At 46.0% G+C, this 15472-nt stretch overlaps 5 protein-coding genes across 6 annotated transcripts in view; 2 read left to right on the top strand and 3 right to left on the bottom strand.

The window, feature by feature from the left end:
• Positions 1 to 141: 141 nt before the first annotated feature.
• Positions 142 to 15472, top strand: part of LOC134509936 (histone H2B 1/2/3/4/6) — a 73927-nt gene continuing 58596 nt past the window's right edge. Inside the window, exons 1-2 of one of the 2 annotated variants that reach the window (XM_063322624.1) lie at positions 142 to 835; positions 1127 to 1237. In XM_063322624.1, coding sequence (XP_063178694.1) covers positions 459 to 835; positions 1127 to 1142 — 393 coding nt within the window. In that variant the 5' untranslated portion in view covers positions 142 to 458 and the 3' untranslated portion in view covers positions 1143 to 1237. Of the gene's footprint in view, positions 836 to 1126; positions 1238 to 15472 lie in introns of those variants that run through there. The other variant, XM_063322623.1, reaches the window with a different exon arrangement.
• LOC134509962 (histone H4) lies at positions 891 to 1732 on the bottom strand. The gene has a single exon (XM_063322653.1). The coding sequence runs from the start codon at positions 1476 to 1478 to the stop codon at positions 1167 to 1169; it is 312 nt and encodes a 103-aa protein (XP_063178723.1). The 5' UTR covers positions 1479 to 1732; the 3' UTR covers positions 891 to 1166.
• Positions 6738 to 7487, bottom strand: LOC134509945 (histone H2A.J). The gene has a single exon (XM_063322635.1). The coding sequence runs from the start codon at positions 7422 to 7424 to the stop codon at positions 7035 to 7037; it is 390 nt and encodes a 129-aa protein (XP_063178705.1). The 5' UTR covers positions 7425 to 7487; the 3' UTR covers positions 6738 to 7034.
• LOC134509953 (histone H2B 1/2/3/4/6) lies at positions 7675 to 8476 on the top strand. Its single transcript, XM_063322643.1, has one exon. It carries the CDS (start codon positions 7755 to 7757, stop codon positions 8133 to 8135), a length of 381 nt encoding a protein of 126 aa, XP_063178713.1. The 5' UTR covers positions 7675 to 7754; the 3' UTR covers positions 8136 to 8476.
• Positions 9292 to 10246, bottom strand: LOC134509932 (histone H1.10). The gene has a single exon (XM_063322617.1). The coding sequence runs from the start codon at positions 10198 to 10200 to the stop codon at positions 9535 to 9537; it is 666 nt and encodes a 221-aa protein (XP_063178687.1). The 5' UTR covers positions 10201 to 10246; the 3' UTR covers positions 9292 to 9534.

The raw sequence follows: 15472 nt of genomic DNA, 5'->3' as shown, positions 1-15472 counted from the left end.
AGAGCTGTTGATTACTACAGAAAATACTAAAAAAATTAACAGAAGCAAAGCTATGATAATGCATAACTCAAAGTTGTTCTGATAGAATACCTTTAGGTTTTCATTTGCAATTACAGCTCTTGCTAGGAAAGCGTGGGAACCAGAAGTTCTTAATAATCTCATTAGTTAGTGTAACCTCAGTGTACCTTTTACTATGTATTTAGATACATTGTTCTTCCTAGTGAGGATGATACCACCACTAGTGTCAGCTGCAAAGCACAATGATTGTGTAGATGCAGCGCCTAAACTGACAAGTAACAGGACGGAAGTGCCTATAATTACGTTGATATTTTTTACTCCAATAGGAATGGAAAGATCACAATCCTCTAATTTGCATAACGCCCTTATAAATAGGGGCGGCAGTCGCCATTTTCGATGTTGTGAGGTACAGTGAAGATCTTGGAAATAAACTTTCAAGGATGCCTGAGCCGGCCAAATCTGCCCCAGCACCGAAGAAGGGCTCTAAGAAAGCTGTCACTAAGACGCAGAAGAAGGGTGACAAGAAGCGAAAGAGAGCAAGGAAGGAGAGCTACTCCATCTACGTGTACAAGGTGCTGAAGCAGGTGCACCCCGACACGGGCATCTCGTCCAAGGCCATGAGCATCATGAACTCCTTCGTCAACGACATCTTCGAGCGCATCGCCGGCGAGGCCTCGCGCCTGGCGCACTACAACAAGCGCTCCACCATCACCTCGCGGGAGATCCAGACGGCCGTGCGGCTCCTGCTGCCCGGCGAGCTGGCCAAGCACGCCGTCTCCGAGGGCACCAAGGCTGTCACCAAGTACACCAGCTCCAAGTAAAAACGGTTTAAAAATCTAACCCAAAGGCTCTTTTAAGAGCCCCCACGCTTTCCTAAAAAGAGCTGTAATTGCAAACTAAAACCTAAGGGTATTCTACCAGATTTCTGAATTATATTTTTATATACATAGCAAATAATACACATTGACTAAAATACAATACACTGAACAACTCTGAGTTATGCATTTTCATAGCTTTGCTTCTGTTAAATTTTTTAGTATTTTTTGTAGCAATATTTTTGTAATAATCAACAGCTCTCATTGTGAAATTTGTGGGTGGCTCTGAAAAGAGCCTTTGTGTTTTGACAGTGCAAGGTCTGCGATCCGAGATTAGCCGCCGAAGCCGTAGAGGGTGCGCCCCTGTCGCTTGAGAGCATACACCACGTCCATGGCCGTGACCGTCTTCCTCTTGGCGTGCTCGGTGTAGGTGACGGCGTCGCGGATCACGTTCTCCAAGAAGACCTTGAGAACGCCGCGCGTCTCCTCGTAGATGAGCCCCGAGATGCGCTTAACGCCGCCGCGCCGAGCCAGGCGGCGGATGGCCGGCTTGGTGATGCCCTGGATGTTGTCGCGCAGCACCTTGCGGTGGCGCTTGGCGCCCCCCTTGCCGAGCCCCTTCCCGCCCTTGCCTCTTCCAGACATGGTAGTACCTCCCGCAGCTTCACACTGCACGCTGACAGCGCGGCGGAGCCGCGGTATATTCCCCGGGAGCCGACCTGGTTGAGGACTGCGGCGGGAGGCGGGCACTCGGACGCCGTCTCCGCCCTTTCCCCCGCCCACCGCCCCCGGGCGGCCCCCGCGCGCCTCGGCACGGGCTCCCCGCGAGGCGGCGGCCCAGGCGCTTGCTCCGCCGCTGGGCCCCGGGACGCCTCCGTCGGCTCCGCCTGTGGCCAGCGGCCCCGGGCTCCCGCCCCGCCCGGCCCCTGCCCGCTCTCAGCCGGCGCGCCTCTCCCCTTCTTTCCTCTCCCGCCCCGTCCCTGCCCCCCCCACTTTGCGCGGGTGACGGTTCCGAGGCGGCTCCGTGTCTCCGTCGGTGGCGGGAGCAGGGGGCGGCGGCGCGCCCGTCGCCGTGCCGGGCCCGTGCCTCGCTGCTGCGCGCGGGTCTGCGGCAAAATCCGACCAATCCGTGTCCGCGCTGGGCGTTGCCGCCCCGCCCCGCCGCCCGTCCCCGCTTCTGCTCGCCGGCAGCCCGCGGTGGGACTTTTCCTGGGCCGCGCTCTCTTTGTTCGCTTCGGCCATGGCGGCTCCGCGTTTTCTTTGTCTACCCGCATACCGCGCTCCAGAACGCGGCCCAGTCCTCTGTGCAGCCTTGGGGGCCGGACGCCGGGCGTTCAGCACTTTCGTGTCGGTGCGAGAGGGAGGGAGGCCCTAAGCAGCAGGGAAAATGGTCAGTGAGGGGCTCCGGTGGGAGACGCTTAGATCTTGAGGCTCCCTTGAAGGCAACTCGGGCCGACTGCTTAGGAGCGCAGCGGGAACCGTCCGTCTTCCTCCTCAGCCGCCCCCAGCCCCGGAGCGCAGTCCCACGGGCAGCGCAGGCCGCAGGGCGCCAGAGCCGGTCCCCGGAAGAGAGAAGTGCTCGCTGGTTTGCGGCTTGATACAACAAGCGAAAGAAAACATACTTTTTTTTGTTTTTTCCTTTAAATGGGCAATCAAAAAATTTTGCTGTGTTTTTCACGCTTTTGCTAACAAACCTCGCATACTTGCCTCTTGCAGTAGGTGGGACAGTATTTGTAAAGTGGACGAATAAACACTGGAAGAGTTATGGGGCTATATTTTTAATTTAAATTGTTAACATTTTACATGGTACTTACTCCAAATAGAATTAATGTGGCTATTGTACTTGCCAATTTTTATATTGTTAGTGTTTTGCACACTTCAAACATGTCTACCTTTTAAAAAGGATTTTTATTTTTTTTTTAAATTTGTACAGTTGTTTACGTAATTTCATTCCTGAACATAATTTTCAGAATTTAGGCAACATCTCCAGAATATTTCTTTGCAGAATATATTCCCTAAATTTAGGGGAGAAGGGGGATGTATTAAATTACAGGAGTCCAAAAAAGTACAAGTCTTTTCTATGATTTTAACTGTGAATTCCATTTTCATTCCAACGGTTATTTTAAACATATTGAAGTGAAAAAGTGCCACACAAATATATATGACATGAGCAGGCAAAACTAGCTTTAATTTAATTACGTTCACTTATTGACAGAACAGAATGAACTAAGACTGTTTATAGACTAACTGGAAGGTTTATCTATAAACAGTGGGCCTGCCAGGCTGGTATCTAAAATCACCATTTGGCTCCACAAAGTCTGCTTTGTTCTTTATACCTGAAGACCTGCATCTAGATATGTTTCCTGAGGCAGTTATAAACAGCCTTCTGAATGCTAAAGGAAGCCTAAAGGAATTACACAAAATCTTTTAGCGTGTCAAAAGTCATAATTTCTTTAAAACTTTTCCTAAGCGCAGGATGAATATCCTAGTATAACTTTTCCCTCTAGCTGTATAACCACTAGAAGACTTGGAAAATCACTTTCCAAAGCGTCCTGGCAGAAATGGCTGATGCAGAAACTGAGACCAGTAGCTTATAGATTAATTAACAGCAAACACCTTTCCCTAAAATGTGGAGCACATTTGATATAATTTAATATTGTGCTTTCTAGAAGTCTGCCTTGCATGAAAGTTGCTACCAGTGGCCACGATGTATTTTCCAAATGTTTCTGTTAGCACCATAGTTGGTTCTCTCATGGACCAGAGGGTGTTCTGAGACAAACACAATTAAAGCAGAAAGAAAATTTTGCTGCTGAGTATAATGCCTAATTAAGTTGCTTTTACTGTGGATTGGAGTCAATAATTATTATTTGGATCAAAGTTTAGGATCCAATCCTCAGATTATAGGAACTACATTTTGCTCAGGAGTTTGGACACATAGTATTAGGAGGCAAATGAGAAAGGAAACCTCTGCAAAACTCTGCTGCATTAAAAAAAAAAAAAAAAAAAAAAACAAACACAACCCCCCCCCAAAAAAAAAAACCCAAACCAAAACATAAAAACAACCCTCCCCCCCAAAAAAACCAACAAAAAACCCAAACCAAAAAACAACCAAAAAAGAACCTGTAGCTTTCCAAGTGTGCTTTAATTAGGACAGTTGCTCTATTTCCTCATTAAACTATAGTGAGGAAATAGCATTTGATGCAGTAAGGCAACATCTCACCATGACTGCACAAGAAAGTACCTAATAAGTAAAAGAATCATCATCTCAGTGTATTACATCCAACTGCAAAGTTGATCTTAATTTTCTTGAGAGGTTTTATGGCAATTTAAAACCATATCTGTATCTGGTACAAGTGTAATAACAATATGCAAACTAAAGTCATGTAAGATCTTTTTAATAGAGTACATTATTTCTAACATCGCAAACAAATTAAAGGTGAAAAGGGCTAGAAAGTCTTTTCATCTTACTTTTTAACTAGACAATCCTAAGACTTTTGATATGCAGACTGATATTATTGAGTTATCCCTAAACATAACTGCGATCTATAACATTTGAGGGAGCTTGGTTGGAATGTTTTGGGTTTTTTTGCATCACAAGTTCTTTAGAACCTGATGATGTATTGGAACCCAGTGATACAGCTGAGGCACCATATGGTGTGGATTTCCTCATTACTACTGTTTGTTGTATATGCAAATGAGAGAAAACTCATTTATTTAAACTTGCTTTGCTACTCTCCTTCATCCAGTGGGATTTGCTTGAAAGCCATGAGTCTTTAAAAACGGTAGATTTGCTAGCAATCTTATCATATAATCCATCTGATTTATAGGAAATTTATATCTGAGGCCTCACCAGTGTGATGGCAGCACAGGCTTCACAACTGGTACAACCAGTAGTGACTAAGAAGAAAAACTAGCAAATGCTAAGAAGTGGACCTCAGTGTCACAGAGGACGAAACTTGAGTAAATGGGGTGAGCAGGGTAGTGTGTGAAATAGGAGGCGTTTGGAATGAAACTCTGAAGAAAATAATGAGTTTCTGGTCAGATGACCAGAAAAATTTGGAGGGAGGTGCTGAATTTGCTTCCACACACAGTAAAGGGCAGGGCCTTCTCCTGTGGTACCAACTTTGATTTCCACATCTAGGAATTTGTTCATGGAGAAATCCCACTCCTGGATACAGATACCCCCACCTCCCTGGTCTTTCTCTGGAATTCCAGTGCTTTGATCTAGAGTTGCATGCTTGCGGCCCAGAAATCCCATCATATCCTGGGCTGCATAAAAAGCATCAGGGCCAGCAGGTCGAGGGAGGTGACTGACCCTTCTACTCCACTCTGGTGAGACCCCACCTGGAATACTGCATCCAGCTCTGGGGCTGCCAGCATAAGGAAGACATGGACCTGCTGGAGCAGATCCAGAGGAGGGCCCCCAAAATGATCAGAGGGCTGGAGCACCTCTCCTAAGAAGAAAGGCTGAGACAGTTGGTGTTATTGCAGCCTTTCAATATAGAAAGATGGAGAGAGACTTTTTACCAAGGCAGGTAAGAAGACAGTTTTAAACTAAAAGAGGGTAGGTTTAGATTGGATATAAAGAAGAATTTTTTTGGCAAGGAGGGTGATGAGACACCGGAACAGGTTGCCCAGAGAGGCTGTGGATGCTTCATCCCTGGAAGTATGCAAAGTCAGGTTGGATGGGGCAATGAACAACCTGGTCTAGTGGAAGGTGTCCCTGCCCATGGCAGGGGGGTTGGACTAGATCCTCTTTCATGGTCTCTTCCAACTCAAGCTGTTTATGATCACTGTCTACTGACAACACTTATGCCGGGATCTGTTCTGGAAATTAAATATAGAAGAATTGTGCATGTTAAAACACATCATTGCAATTCTTAAAGAAAAGCATGAGTGCCAGGAGATATGTAGCTACAGCTAATGATGATCAATAAAACAGCATAATGAAAACATCACAACTCTAAATGTATCCACTTGCAAACGAAACCCTTAGGCACAGATACTGTCACTGTATCAGAATAGTCTGGTGCTCTAGACAGATCTCTCGATGTTTCTCTCCACAAGTGACCCCTGATACCCCACTTTGGCCATGACACAGTCCTACCTAAAAAACCTCTCTGCTACAGCTTGGACAGGGGGAGAAATGAAATGCACAGGGGGTGGTACCTTGCTATAGGTGGTATTTCCCTTCCTCCAGGCCCAGAGCATTCCTCCTCTTCCTCCCCAGGGGATGGGGACGGCAGAGGTACTGCAAAAGTGGGAGCTATGGACCAAATGCAGTGCACTGCAGGCCATCAGGAGCAGCTTTTGGGAGCATCCTAGCAAGAGGGATCAACTAGACACTTTCTCTCAGAATTTGTAACAGTGACTCTAAAGAGTTGTAACATTGTGCTTTTGCATGATACTTGTGCCAACACCGTAGAAGGCTAACTCAAATATCACCCACTGTAAACTGATGGAAGAGCAGGAATAACTATGCACAGTAAGGGAATTTAAAAATGGCAAGTGTGAAAATCCCACTTAAAACAGGAATATACCTGCAGGGGAAGGAGTTTCTTCTGAATGGAAAGATGCTACATTGTTGCTTTACAGTGCAGGTCTGACTAGTTAAGTATCTAGATCAAAATGAGCCATTTCCCCTAAAGCTTTTCTCATTTTATTTCTAAACAAAGTCACAGGGAGGCTTTACATCTTTTAAAGAACAAAGACCTGCAAATGAAGCCTTTCTTCATTCTTAGATGTAGCTATATGAGTTTGGGAGGGCCTCCTATTTATCTTCATGCTGCATAGCCTTATCCACCCCCACCCACCCACTCCCCTTTCACACTTAGTAGCCTGTGAAATCATGGAAGTTGAGCAGATTCAATATTAAGAAGTGTTTTACTGATCCTCCTACAAGAAACAAAACAATCAATAAATCACTACAAATACAACTGGCACTCTTCTATTAAAAAGGATGAGGAGCTGGAAGGCAAACATATCACTTTTCTTTGGGAGAAACCAAAAGCTTTAAGATATTGCCATAAAATACGGTGTTAGCTCCGTAACAACAGCAGCATAATAAACACTTAGCACCAAAGCACTTGTATAAAGAAAGCAACACAACTCTTTTTCTGATTTGTGTGGGTGGCTCTGAAAAGAGCCTTTGGGTTGTAATGTTATGTTAGGAAAAGTCTGAGCAGCTTTTGCTCGCTGGGCTTATTTGCTCTTGGCCTTGTGACTCTCGGTCTTCTTGGGCAGCAGCACGGCCTGGATGTTGGGCAGCACCCCGCCCTGCGCGATCGTCACCTTGCCCAGCAGCTTGTTGAGCTCCTCGTCGTTGCGGATGGCCAGCTGCAGGTGGCGGGGGATGATGCGCGTCTTCTTGTTGTCGCGGGCCGCGTTGCCCGCCAGCTCCAGGATCTCGGCCGTCAGGTACTCCAGCACGGCCGCCATGTAGACGGGCGCTCCAGCGCCCACCCGCTCCGCGTAGTTACCTTTTCGGAGGAGACGATGGACGCGGCCCACAGGGAACTGCAGCCCGGCCCGCGACGAGCGCGACTTGGCCTTGGCTCGGACTTTACCTCCCTGCTTCCCGCGGCCCGACATGACGGAGGCACTGGAGAGCGACGATCTCCCCCCGCTAAACAAGACAGAGAAAATCAAACTGACGCAACGGCTCTTCCCTTTTTATTCCTTCCCTGGGCGGGATTAGCGCTCGGTGATTGGCTGGAAGCCGTCGCTGCTTATACAGCCAATGAGGAGAAGGATCGTATTGTGACCAATCAGAGAGAAAGCCGCACCCCCTGGTGGGAGAACGGCCAATCAAAGTGTAGGAGTTAGAGGCTTGATATTTGCATAACCGCCCTATAAATAGAGGGCGCCGCGGCCATTTTAGCTGTTGCTTCGGTTCTCTGGAGGAGCAAGACAGCTGTTAAGATGCCTGAGCCGGCCAAGTCCGCTCCCGCGCCCAAGAAGGGCTCCAAGAAAGCGGTGACCAAGACGCAGAAGAAGGGCGACAAGAAGCGCAAGAAGAGCCGCAAGGAGAGCTACTCCATCTACGTGTACAAGGTGCTGAAGCAGGTGCACCCCGACACGGGCATCTCGTCCAAGGCCATGGGCATCATGAACTCCTTCGTCAACGACATCTTCGAGCGCATCGCCGGCGAGGCCTCGCGCCTGGCGCACTACAACAAGCGCTCCACCATCACCTCGCGGGAGATCCAGACGGCCGTGCGGCTCCTGCTGCCCGGCGAGCTGGCCAAGCACGCCGTCTCCGAGGGCACCAAGGCCGTCACCAAGTACACCAGCTCCAAGTAGAGTGTCTCGGACCTGTCGGTTTTAACCTGTTAACCCAAAGGCTCTTTTAAGAGCCACCCACAGAATCCCTGAAAGAGCTTTAACACTGCTATGTCTTTTTATGTGTGAAAATGTAATACGAAATGGTAAATAAAATTTGCAATAAATCTGTTAAATCACAGTCGTTGGAGCTTGCAATGATTAGTAATCTGTATGAAATCCTTGATCGTTTCATAGCTTAAAGCAAATAAAAATGTATTAATTATTACCTCATGAATCTTAACGTTCAAATACCTTTTCCAATATATGTAGGGATTACTGTTAAATTCCTTTACATTAGAGATCTGAGAGACGCAGGACATTATACATGTTCCATCATTAATAAATTTACACCTCTTCTACTACCTACATTAACACACCCAGCCCAAAAAATGAGCATGTGGGGTTAATTAAGGGCCCTGATCACTTTTTTGCACAGGGGTCCCGCGACGGTTCAGGCTTAAATATTTTCCCTTCTGTGTGAGAGGACAGAAAACAGCCTGGGATAAGCGCTGCCACCTCTGAGGCGGGGTAGGCGCTCTGAAAGGACGAGCCGCCCGGGGACGCGCGGGAGCCGGGCCCCCCGCCGGACGCGGAGGCAGCGCGGGCTTTTCGAAATGCTCCAATCGCCCAATAAGTGGCTGCGGCTTCTCCCATCAGCCAATCACAACCGACCCTAGGCGGAGCCGCGGGTAGCTCCGCGCCGCTCCGCCTCCGCGCCCCCACCAGGGGCAAAACTCCTTGCCCGCAGCGGGTCCGCATAGGCTGCCCGGCAGAGCTCCCGCTGCACCGCCACCCGGCCGGCAGGGTGCGGGAGAGGATCGCTGGTAGCTCCGACCCGACCTCCCGCCCCGGCAATCGCCTTCTCAAAAAGGCAGGTCGGTGAAGTCAGGCAGAAATTAAAAGCTGCCCCAAAGGCAGCGCTGCCAAGCGGAAAGGTCATTGCCAAGGAAGCGGAGGAGCCGTGCTGTGACAGTTCCCGGCTACGGTCGCTAAGAGGTGTGGCAGTCGCACCCAGGCTCGTTAGGAACCGCGCTGGTTAAAGCACCGAAAGAAACCTCCACGCCCCAAGCGGTCCCTTTAACACAAACACCCTTTCGCTGTGCTCAAAAAAAAAAAAAAAAAAAAAAAAAAAAAGTCAGCCTCTAGAAAGCGTTTTCGCAGGGAATGTAAACTTTATTTTTCCAAGTCTCAGCGCAACCACGGCCGGAAGTTTAGCGTCCCATCCACTCCACAGACGAACGTCCCACACGGATAGTGGCGTGTGGTTACCTCTGCTGCAGGCACGGAGCTCGGCGACGGAGTGTATCAGCCCTTTTTCGGACAATAGTGGGTGGCTCTTAAAAGAGCCGTTGGGTTTAAGTATTTCCACTTCAACACTTCACTTCTTGGGCGCCGCCTTCTTTGCCTTGGCTGCTTTCGGCTTGGCCGCCTTGGGCTTGGCTGCTTTGGGCTTCACTGCCTTCGCCTTAGCCGGGCTCTTCGCTGCTGCCGCCGCCTTCTTGGGCTTGGCAGCCTTGGTCGCCTTCTTGGGGCTCTTGGCCGCTTTCTTGGTCGCGGTGGCCGCCGGCTTCTTGGCTTTCTTGGGGCTCTTCTTCACGGCCGCCGCCTTCTTGGGCTTCTTGGCGGCGCTGGCGGGCTTCTTGGCTGCCGGCTTCTTGGGCTTGGCCGCAGTCGCCCGCTTCTTGGGGGCTTTTTCCTTCACTTCTCCGGGCTTCTTGCTGAGGCGGAAGGAGCCGGAGGCGCCGGTGCCCTTGGTCTGTACCAGAGTGCCCTTGCTGACGAGACTCTTGAGCCCCAGCTTGATGCGGCTGTTGTTCTTCTCCACATCGTAGCCGCCGGCGGCCAGCGCCTTCTTGAGCGCGGCGAGGGAGAGCCCCTTGCGCTCCTTGGAGGCGGAGACGGCCTTGGTGATCAGCTCGGTGACGCTGGGGCCGGCGGGTTTGCGGGCTTTGGAGCCGCCCGCCGCTTTCTTCGGCTTCTTGGCGGCGGCCTTAGCGGCGGGGGCCGCGACGGTGGGAGCGGCGGCGGGAGCGGTCTCCGACATCGCTGCAGAGACTTCTTCCTAATCAAAAGAAAGTAATTGGGCTACAGTAACCCCGATGCCTGAATTTATAGCGAAGCGGTGATCTGTGATTGGTGCTTTCCAGAGCCCGCCTAACTGTTAGCCAGGAAGAGCTTTTCGTCCTCCGAGTCTGTGTTTCTTCGGAGTTATAAATTCATATTTTTTCTAAAATGCGTGCCACGAAATCACCCCAGTTTCTTCGGGAAAGGAAGAGAAGACGGTGGACTTTCATTCGGGGGAATTTCTTACTGTTGGGACCCCAGATGAGAGAGAAAAGACGTGTTTAACCCCGCGTTGTGAAGCCAGAGAGACCCCGGGAACGGCAAACTTTTGTTTTTCCTTCTAAATTAAAATAAAACCCGTAGATAAAAAGTCTCCCCCGTAATACAGGCTTATTCTTTAGGGGGTTCTCTTCAGATTGTGACAGAAATCGAGGGGACAGCTTCAGTATTTTTGACGTAAATTGATTTCAAAGAGAAGGAAGTAACACAATTTCATGGCTTAGCTTTGAATATGGATAAAGATTCGACTCCCTTAACCATATCTTTAACTATTAAGGACACGGTATTTCCACAGATTTGCGTGTTTTGGGAAAATAAGAGACCTTCGGAGGAATATATATACTGTTGAAAAGTGTCTGGAACTTGCTAGGGCTCTGCATTTTTCGTGGTGTTCTGTAAGTGAATAGCAAGGTTTTATTTTTTTTTTAATAGTTTCTGTTTATAAAATGAATCTGTCAATGCCTAGTTAATGTATATAAATTTGGGATAAACTGCTAGTTTAACGTTTTCTCAGATATAGTAGTGTATATTATTATTACTTAAGGCTTGTAGAAATCAGAAGCACATTGGTAGGGGGAAAATGTCAAACAGGTATATATACACTAATATGTATCGCATACTACTTAAACATTAATAGAGCCAGCTGAAACCTCGATTCTCCCCAAATAAATTAAATAATATGGAAATCTGGCCTGTGTGAAGAGAATACTTAAGCCTCAATATTACCTATAAATATTTGGACGCAGATTTTTTTTTTTCTTTTTTTTTTTTTTTTTTCCCATAGGTTTAATAAAATCTGCCATTCTTTTTTTTAAAGGAAAAGGAAAACATTTGTCAACTTAGGTTTTCATCCAAATCCTCAGAATACTGAAATAATTTTCAGACAATCCTCATAAACCGGAATCAACTTTAATTATTACGATCCCACTTAATTATTAAGTGTCACACAGTGACAACAGAAATTAATTATTTTTTTTGAGGGCTGCTATGAATTGTTATTGGATATTTTTTGATTAAATCAGAAGACAAAAGCCTCGATCGGCTTCTAATCACAAAACAGCCTCAATGTTTTATTTTCCTTGGCTGAAAAGAACGAATTAGGCCCAAACCTAGTATTTTCCCCCATCGTACTTTGTAAAACTTGTCATGCAAAGCATCAGTGGGCTCTTTCAGGAAAGGAGCATCTGTTCTAGCATGGCTGCATCTGAGATTCTAGAAGACAAGCAGTATGTTGCAAAAGGCCCTGACATTTATTTTCATACATTAAATGTAGAAGACAGAATTAAGTGATACTTAATAGTAAGTAGTTTTAGCTGACATGAGATAGGTTAAAATGACAAGAATAAATGACATATATTAGAATAACAAAAGTGAATCCAATGTACTGTCACTTTTTCATATTCTCTTTTAGTTCTATTTTTATTTTGTTGTGTCTGCAAGCAGCCCAGCTAATAAATACTTTGAAGGAGAGAAGGACAGGAAGGGAAAAGCAGAGAAAGGGAAAAATTAGGCTTTTTAGTACTCCACAGTAAAAACTAGACTGTAAGGCATATCAAAGTGGGCTGTGAAATATGCCACACTTCTCATGTGAATGCGGCATCATTCCCACATAAGCAACTAGACCAAATCCACAGTAGACATAGAGTTTGAAAGCTCAGGCTGGTAAAACAAATGAACCGTAGGAATATTTTTCTGAGAGGTAAAAATGCAGTAGGTGATAGCAAGATGAGGGCATTATGCTTATTTTCCAGGTTAAGTGGGTGGAGATGGGCATAAGCAGAATCAAACTGAGTGATACAAAAGACAGAGCCGGGATGGGTTGTCATCTATCCAGGTCTGCTTTATGTACATTCTTCTGGGAATAAGGACTGAAAGAAGCTTAATGTGCCTTAATCTCTGTAGCTTTGGCGATTTAGCGTTAGATCTCTATAAATCTAGTTTATTACACTTGAAACTGGCTGGGAAGCTGGGAGCAACTGGGAGTGAACAGTAACCGCTGGTGGAAGAGAGCAGCTGTAGCCCCAGGGGTGAATCCTCTTCACCAGCTCCATCCCTCACATCCACACATTTGGGCAAGTTTCCCTTCAAGCTTGCTCTTTGTAAACCTGTTCTCGGCCCACCAGGAGAGGAGAGATTTCCTTCCCCTCCCCCACAAACAGGCAGCAGGTTAAAGACAGGGAGGAAGAAAGAGATGGGAGCAGAGCGCTCAGATCTTGCTCCCTAAGTAGCAGCAGTCACTTAACTCCGTCCACAGCCCATAGGCATGCTGTCCCTACTCTGTGACAAGTTTTAAAGGGACAAGAGCATCTCCATTTTTGTAAAGAAAGCAGATGAAGAAGGTTGTGATGTGAGGATTTCAAGGAGCAGAATTTAGAACTTCTCACACTTTTAGTTCTGGATGGGTTCGGGTAAATCTACATGTTTTTTAACCAGTTTCTTCCTCCAGGTGCTGACTATTTTGAGTTGCCTTTGTGAAGTTCTTTGTTTTTCCCTAATAGTCTGAGACACTGGAAGGCCTGGCAGCTGGCCTGCGGCATTATGTGTCAGCATCCTTCATTGTACCTATTCCTCAACATCAAACTGGCCCTGTTCTGCACAGAGCACTATTCCTGGCCTACTTCTGAGCGCTGAGGATTTTCCTGGCCTTAGCAACCATTTTTGCAAAAGGCGATCTTTTTTTTTTTAAACAGAGGGAATTTAGAGATATGAGGTAGTGTGAAAAGGCGAGGCTTTTCTAGGGTTATTTCCTTCCCTCACCCCAGTAAAGGCATTTGCTAGTTAATTGGATAAACTTGCTAACAGCTCTGAACAATTTTCAGGTTTGCATTGCTGGAAATACCTGTTAAATGCAACAGTGAATCAAAATAACAATTGTCAGTTTTTAGAGAGACCAATCACAATCAACCTTAGAAATAGGATTGATATTACCCTGGGTGCTTTACAGATAAGGGGAAAAGACAAAGCAAAGGAAACATCCCACCACATAACTCAGAAAATCAGCAGTAGAACTTTTCAACCTGACAGAGAAATTTTCTTACTGCCAAGAAATATTACCTGGGAAAAAAAAGGTTTTGAGAGTGAGCTGGTAATAAAAATTGTTTGCAGTTCCCATGTGAAGAGACAAATATTTAAATGTGACTCCTTTTATACTAAATTTCAATCAAACTGTAAAGACTGAAAGTTCTCCTGTTTTTCCTTTCCAAGCACCCTGTCCAAATGCAGGCTCTGTTTATCTCATATGCAAAACATCAAACCAATTTCTTATGCCTCCTTAAAATACATACCCTTACTTCCCCAAGACAAAATTTAAAATTTAATTTCCATGCTTCATCACATAACATGCCCTGACTAACTTCCTTGTCTAGCAGAGTAGGTTCTAGTGCAGATTACAGAAGATCCTACAAAATGCTAGTGCATTTTCTAATGCAATGGTCTTCAAAATAGAAATAGCTCACGAGTAATATAAGAAGTCATTCCTAAAACTGTGTAGCAAAGAAAACACTTGATTTTTTTCTTATCAAGACAGAAGCTCCACATGGAGGAGAAACAGATTAGACATTAGATAAATAGAGACAGATTAGACATTCAGACTGCAGGAGGAGAACAATCCAGATAAACTGATTAGCCAAATTTATCTGAAAGCCTACACTCATTTAATTATAATTACTATTGTTAGCATGGTGAAGACCCAGAGAAATTATGATCTTTTAATTGAAACATGCTATCTTCTTGACAAAGAATGATTTTGCAGACATTCAAGTAATCACTCTCAATATTAGTAATAAAAACACCATACCAAGATCCAAAGATGTTAGTCAAGTTTCTCGCGTGCTTCAACTATATTGACGATACTGATTCAGCAATTCCAAAGTTTATATAGTAGGGAAGAGTTAACATGACAAAGGACTGTAAAGAAGCCTGTATCTTTTCAGATATATACTTCAACTAAGCTAACAAAAATGTACTGACAAATATTTAAGGGTTAGGGTAATCATATCTCCTGAAGAAACCCCTATCTTTCCTTTTAATCTAACAGCTAATAGGTCCTACCCCCATACTCAAAGAAGGCTTAGCTGGAGCAGGGAGACACTACAGCCTCTCTGGGAAGCCTGCTCCAAAAAAGTTATTTCTCATGTTTAAGTAGAATTTCCTGTGTTTCGGTTTGTGCCCATTGCCTCCTGTACTGAGTACTGAGAAGATTCTGGTTTTGTCCTCTTTATTCCCCCCATCAGGTATCTGAACACACGGATAAGACTTCTCTGAGTCTTCTCCTAAGTGAACAGTCTCAGCTCTTTCAGCCTTTCCTCATATGAGAGATGCTCCAGTCCCTTAATTATCTTTGTGGCCCTTCACTGGTTTCACTCCAATTATGTCCATGTCTCTGTTGCACTTGGGAAGCCCAGAACTGGACACAGCACTCCAGATGGGTCTCACCGGTGCTGACTGGAGGGAAACAATCATTTCCGTCAGGACTATTTTGCAAATAATACTTCTTCAGGTTAAGTTGTGAAACCTGTGTACAGATTGACCCTGAATGACACTCCCACCACTTTTTGAATTTTGGTAGTTAGTTAAAAGTAGCTTCAAAAAACATCGTTACCTCTCACACAGTCTTTAGTTCCAAGGCTTGTTGAGACCAGTTTGAGCTACCTTGATTTGTCTCAGTGATCCTGTTGTCCATGCCTGTAGGACTTGATAAGGCTAGTTGGAGTCTCAGCAAAACCGCCACTTTAAAAAAAAAACCAAACCACCCTACATACTGGGGTGATCAAAAGGTGGGGAAGAGGTGACTCCCCTGCCTGCCATAACTGTTAAATAGTTGCTAAAAAGCAAAACAAGGGCTGTGCATTTCAATAAATCAACATCCCCTTGCCTGTCAGAAAATGACAGCATGGAAATATTCTCTCCAGCTTCTGAAAGCTCGTGGATCGGAGTTCCTCTTGTAACCGACTTTTTTTTCTCTCCACCCATCT

Source organism: Chroicocephalus ridibundus, chromosome 1 (assembly GCF_963924245.1).
Source record: "Chroicocephalus ridibundus chromosome 1, bChrRid1.1, whole genome shotgun sequence".
Classification (NCBI taxonomy): Eukaryota; Metazoa; Chordata; class Aves; order Charadriiformes; family Laridae; genus Chroicocephalus; species Chroicocephalus ridibundus.
The sequence above is the reverse complement of the archived record's forward strand: the minus strand, read 5'-3'. Positions and strand labels throughout refer to the sequence as shown.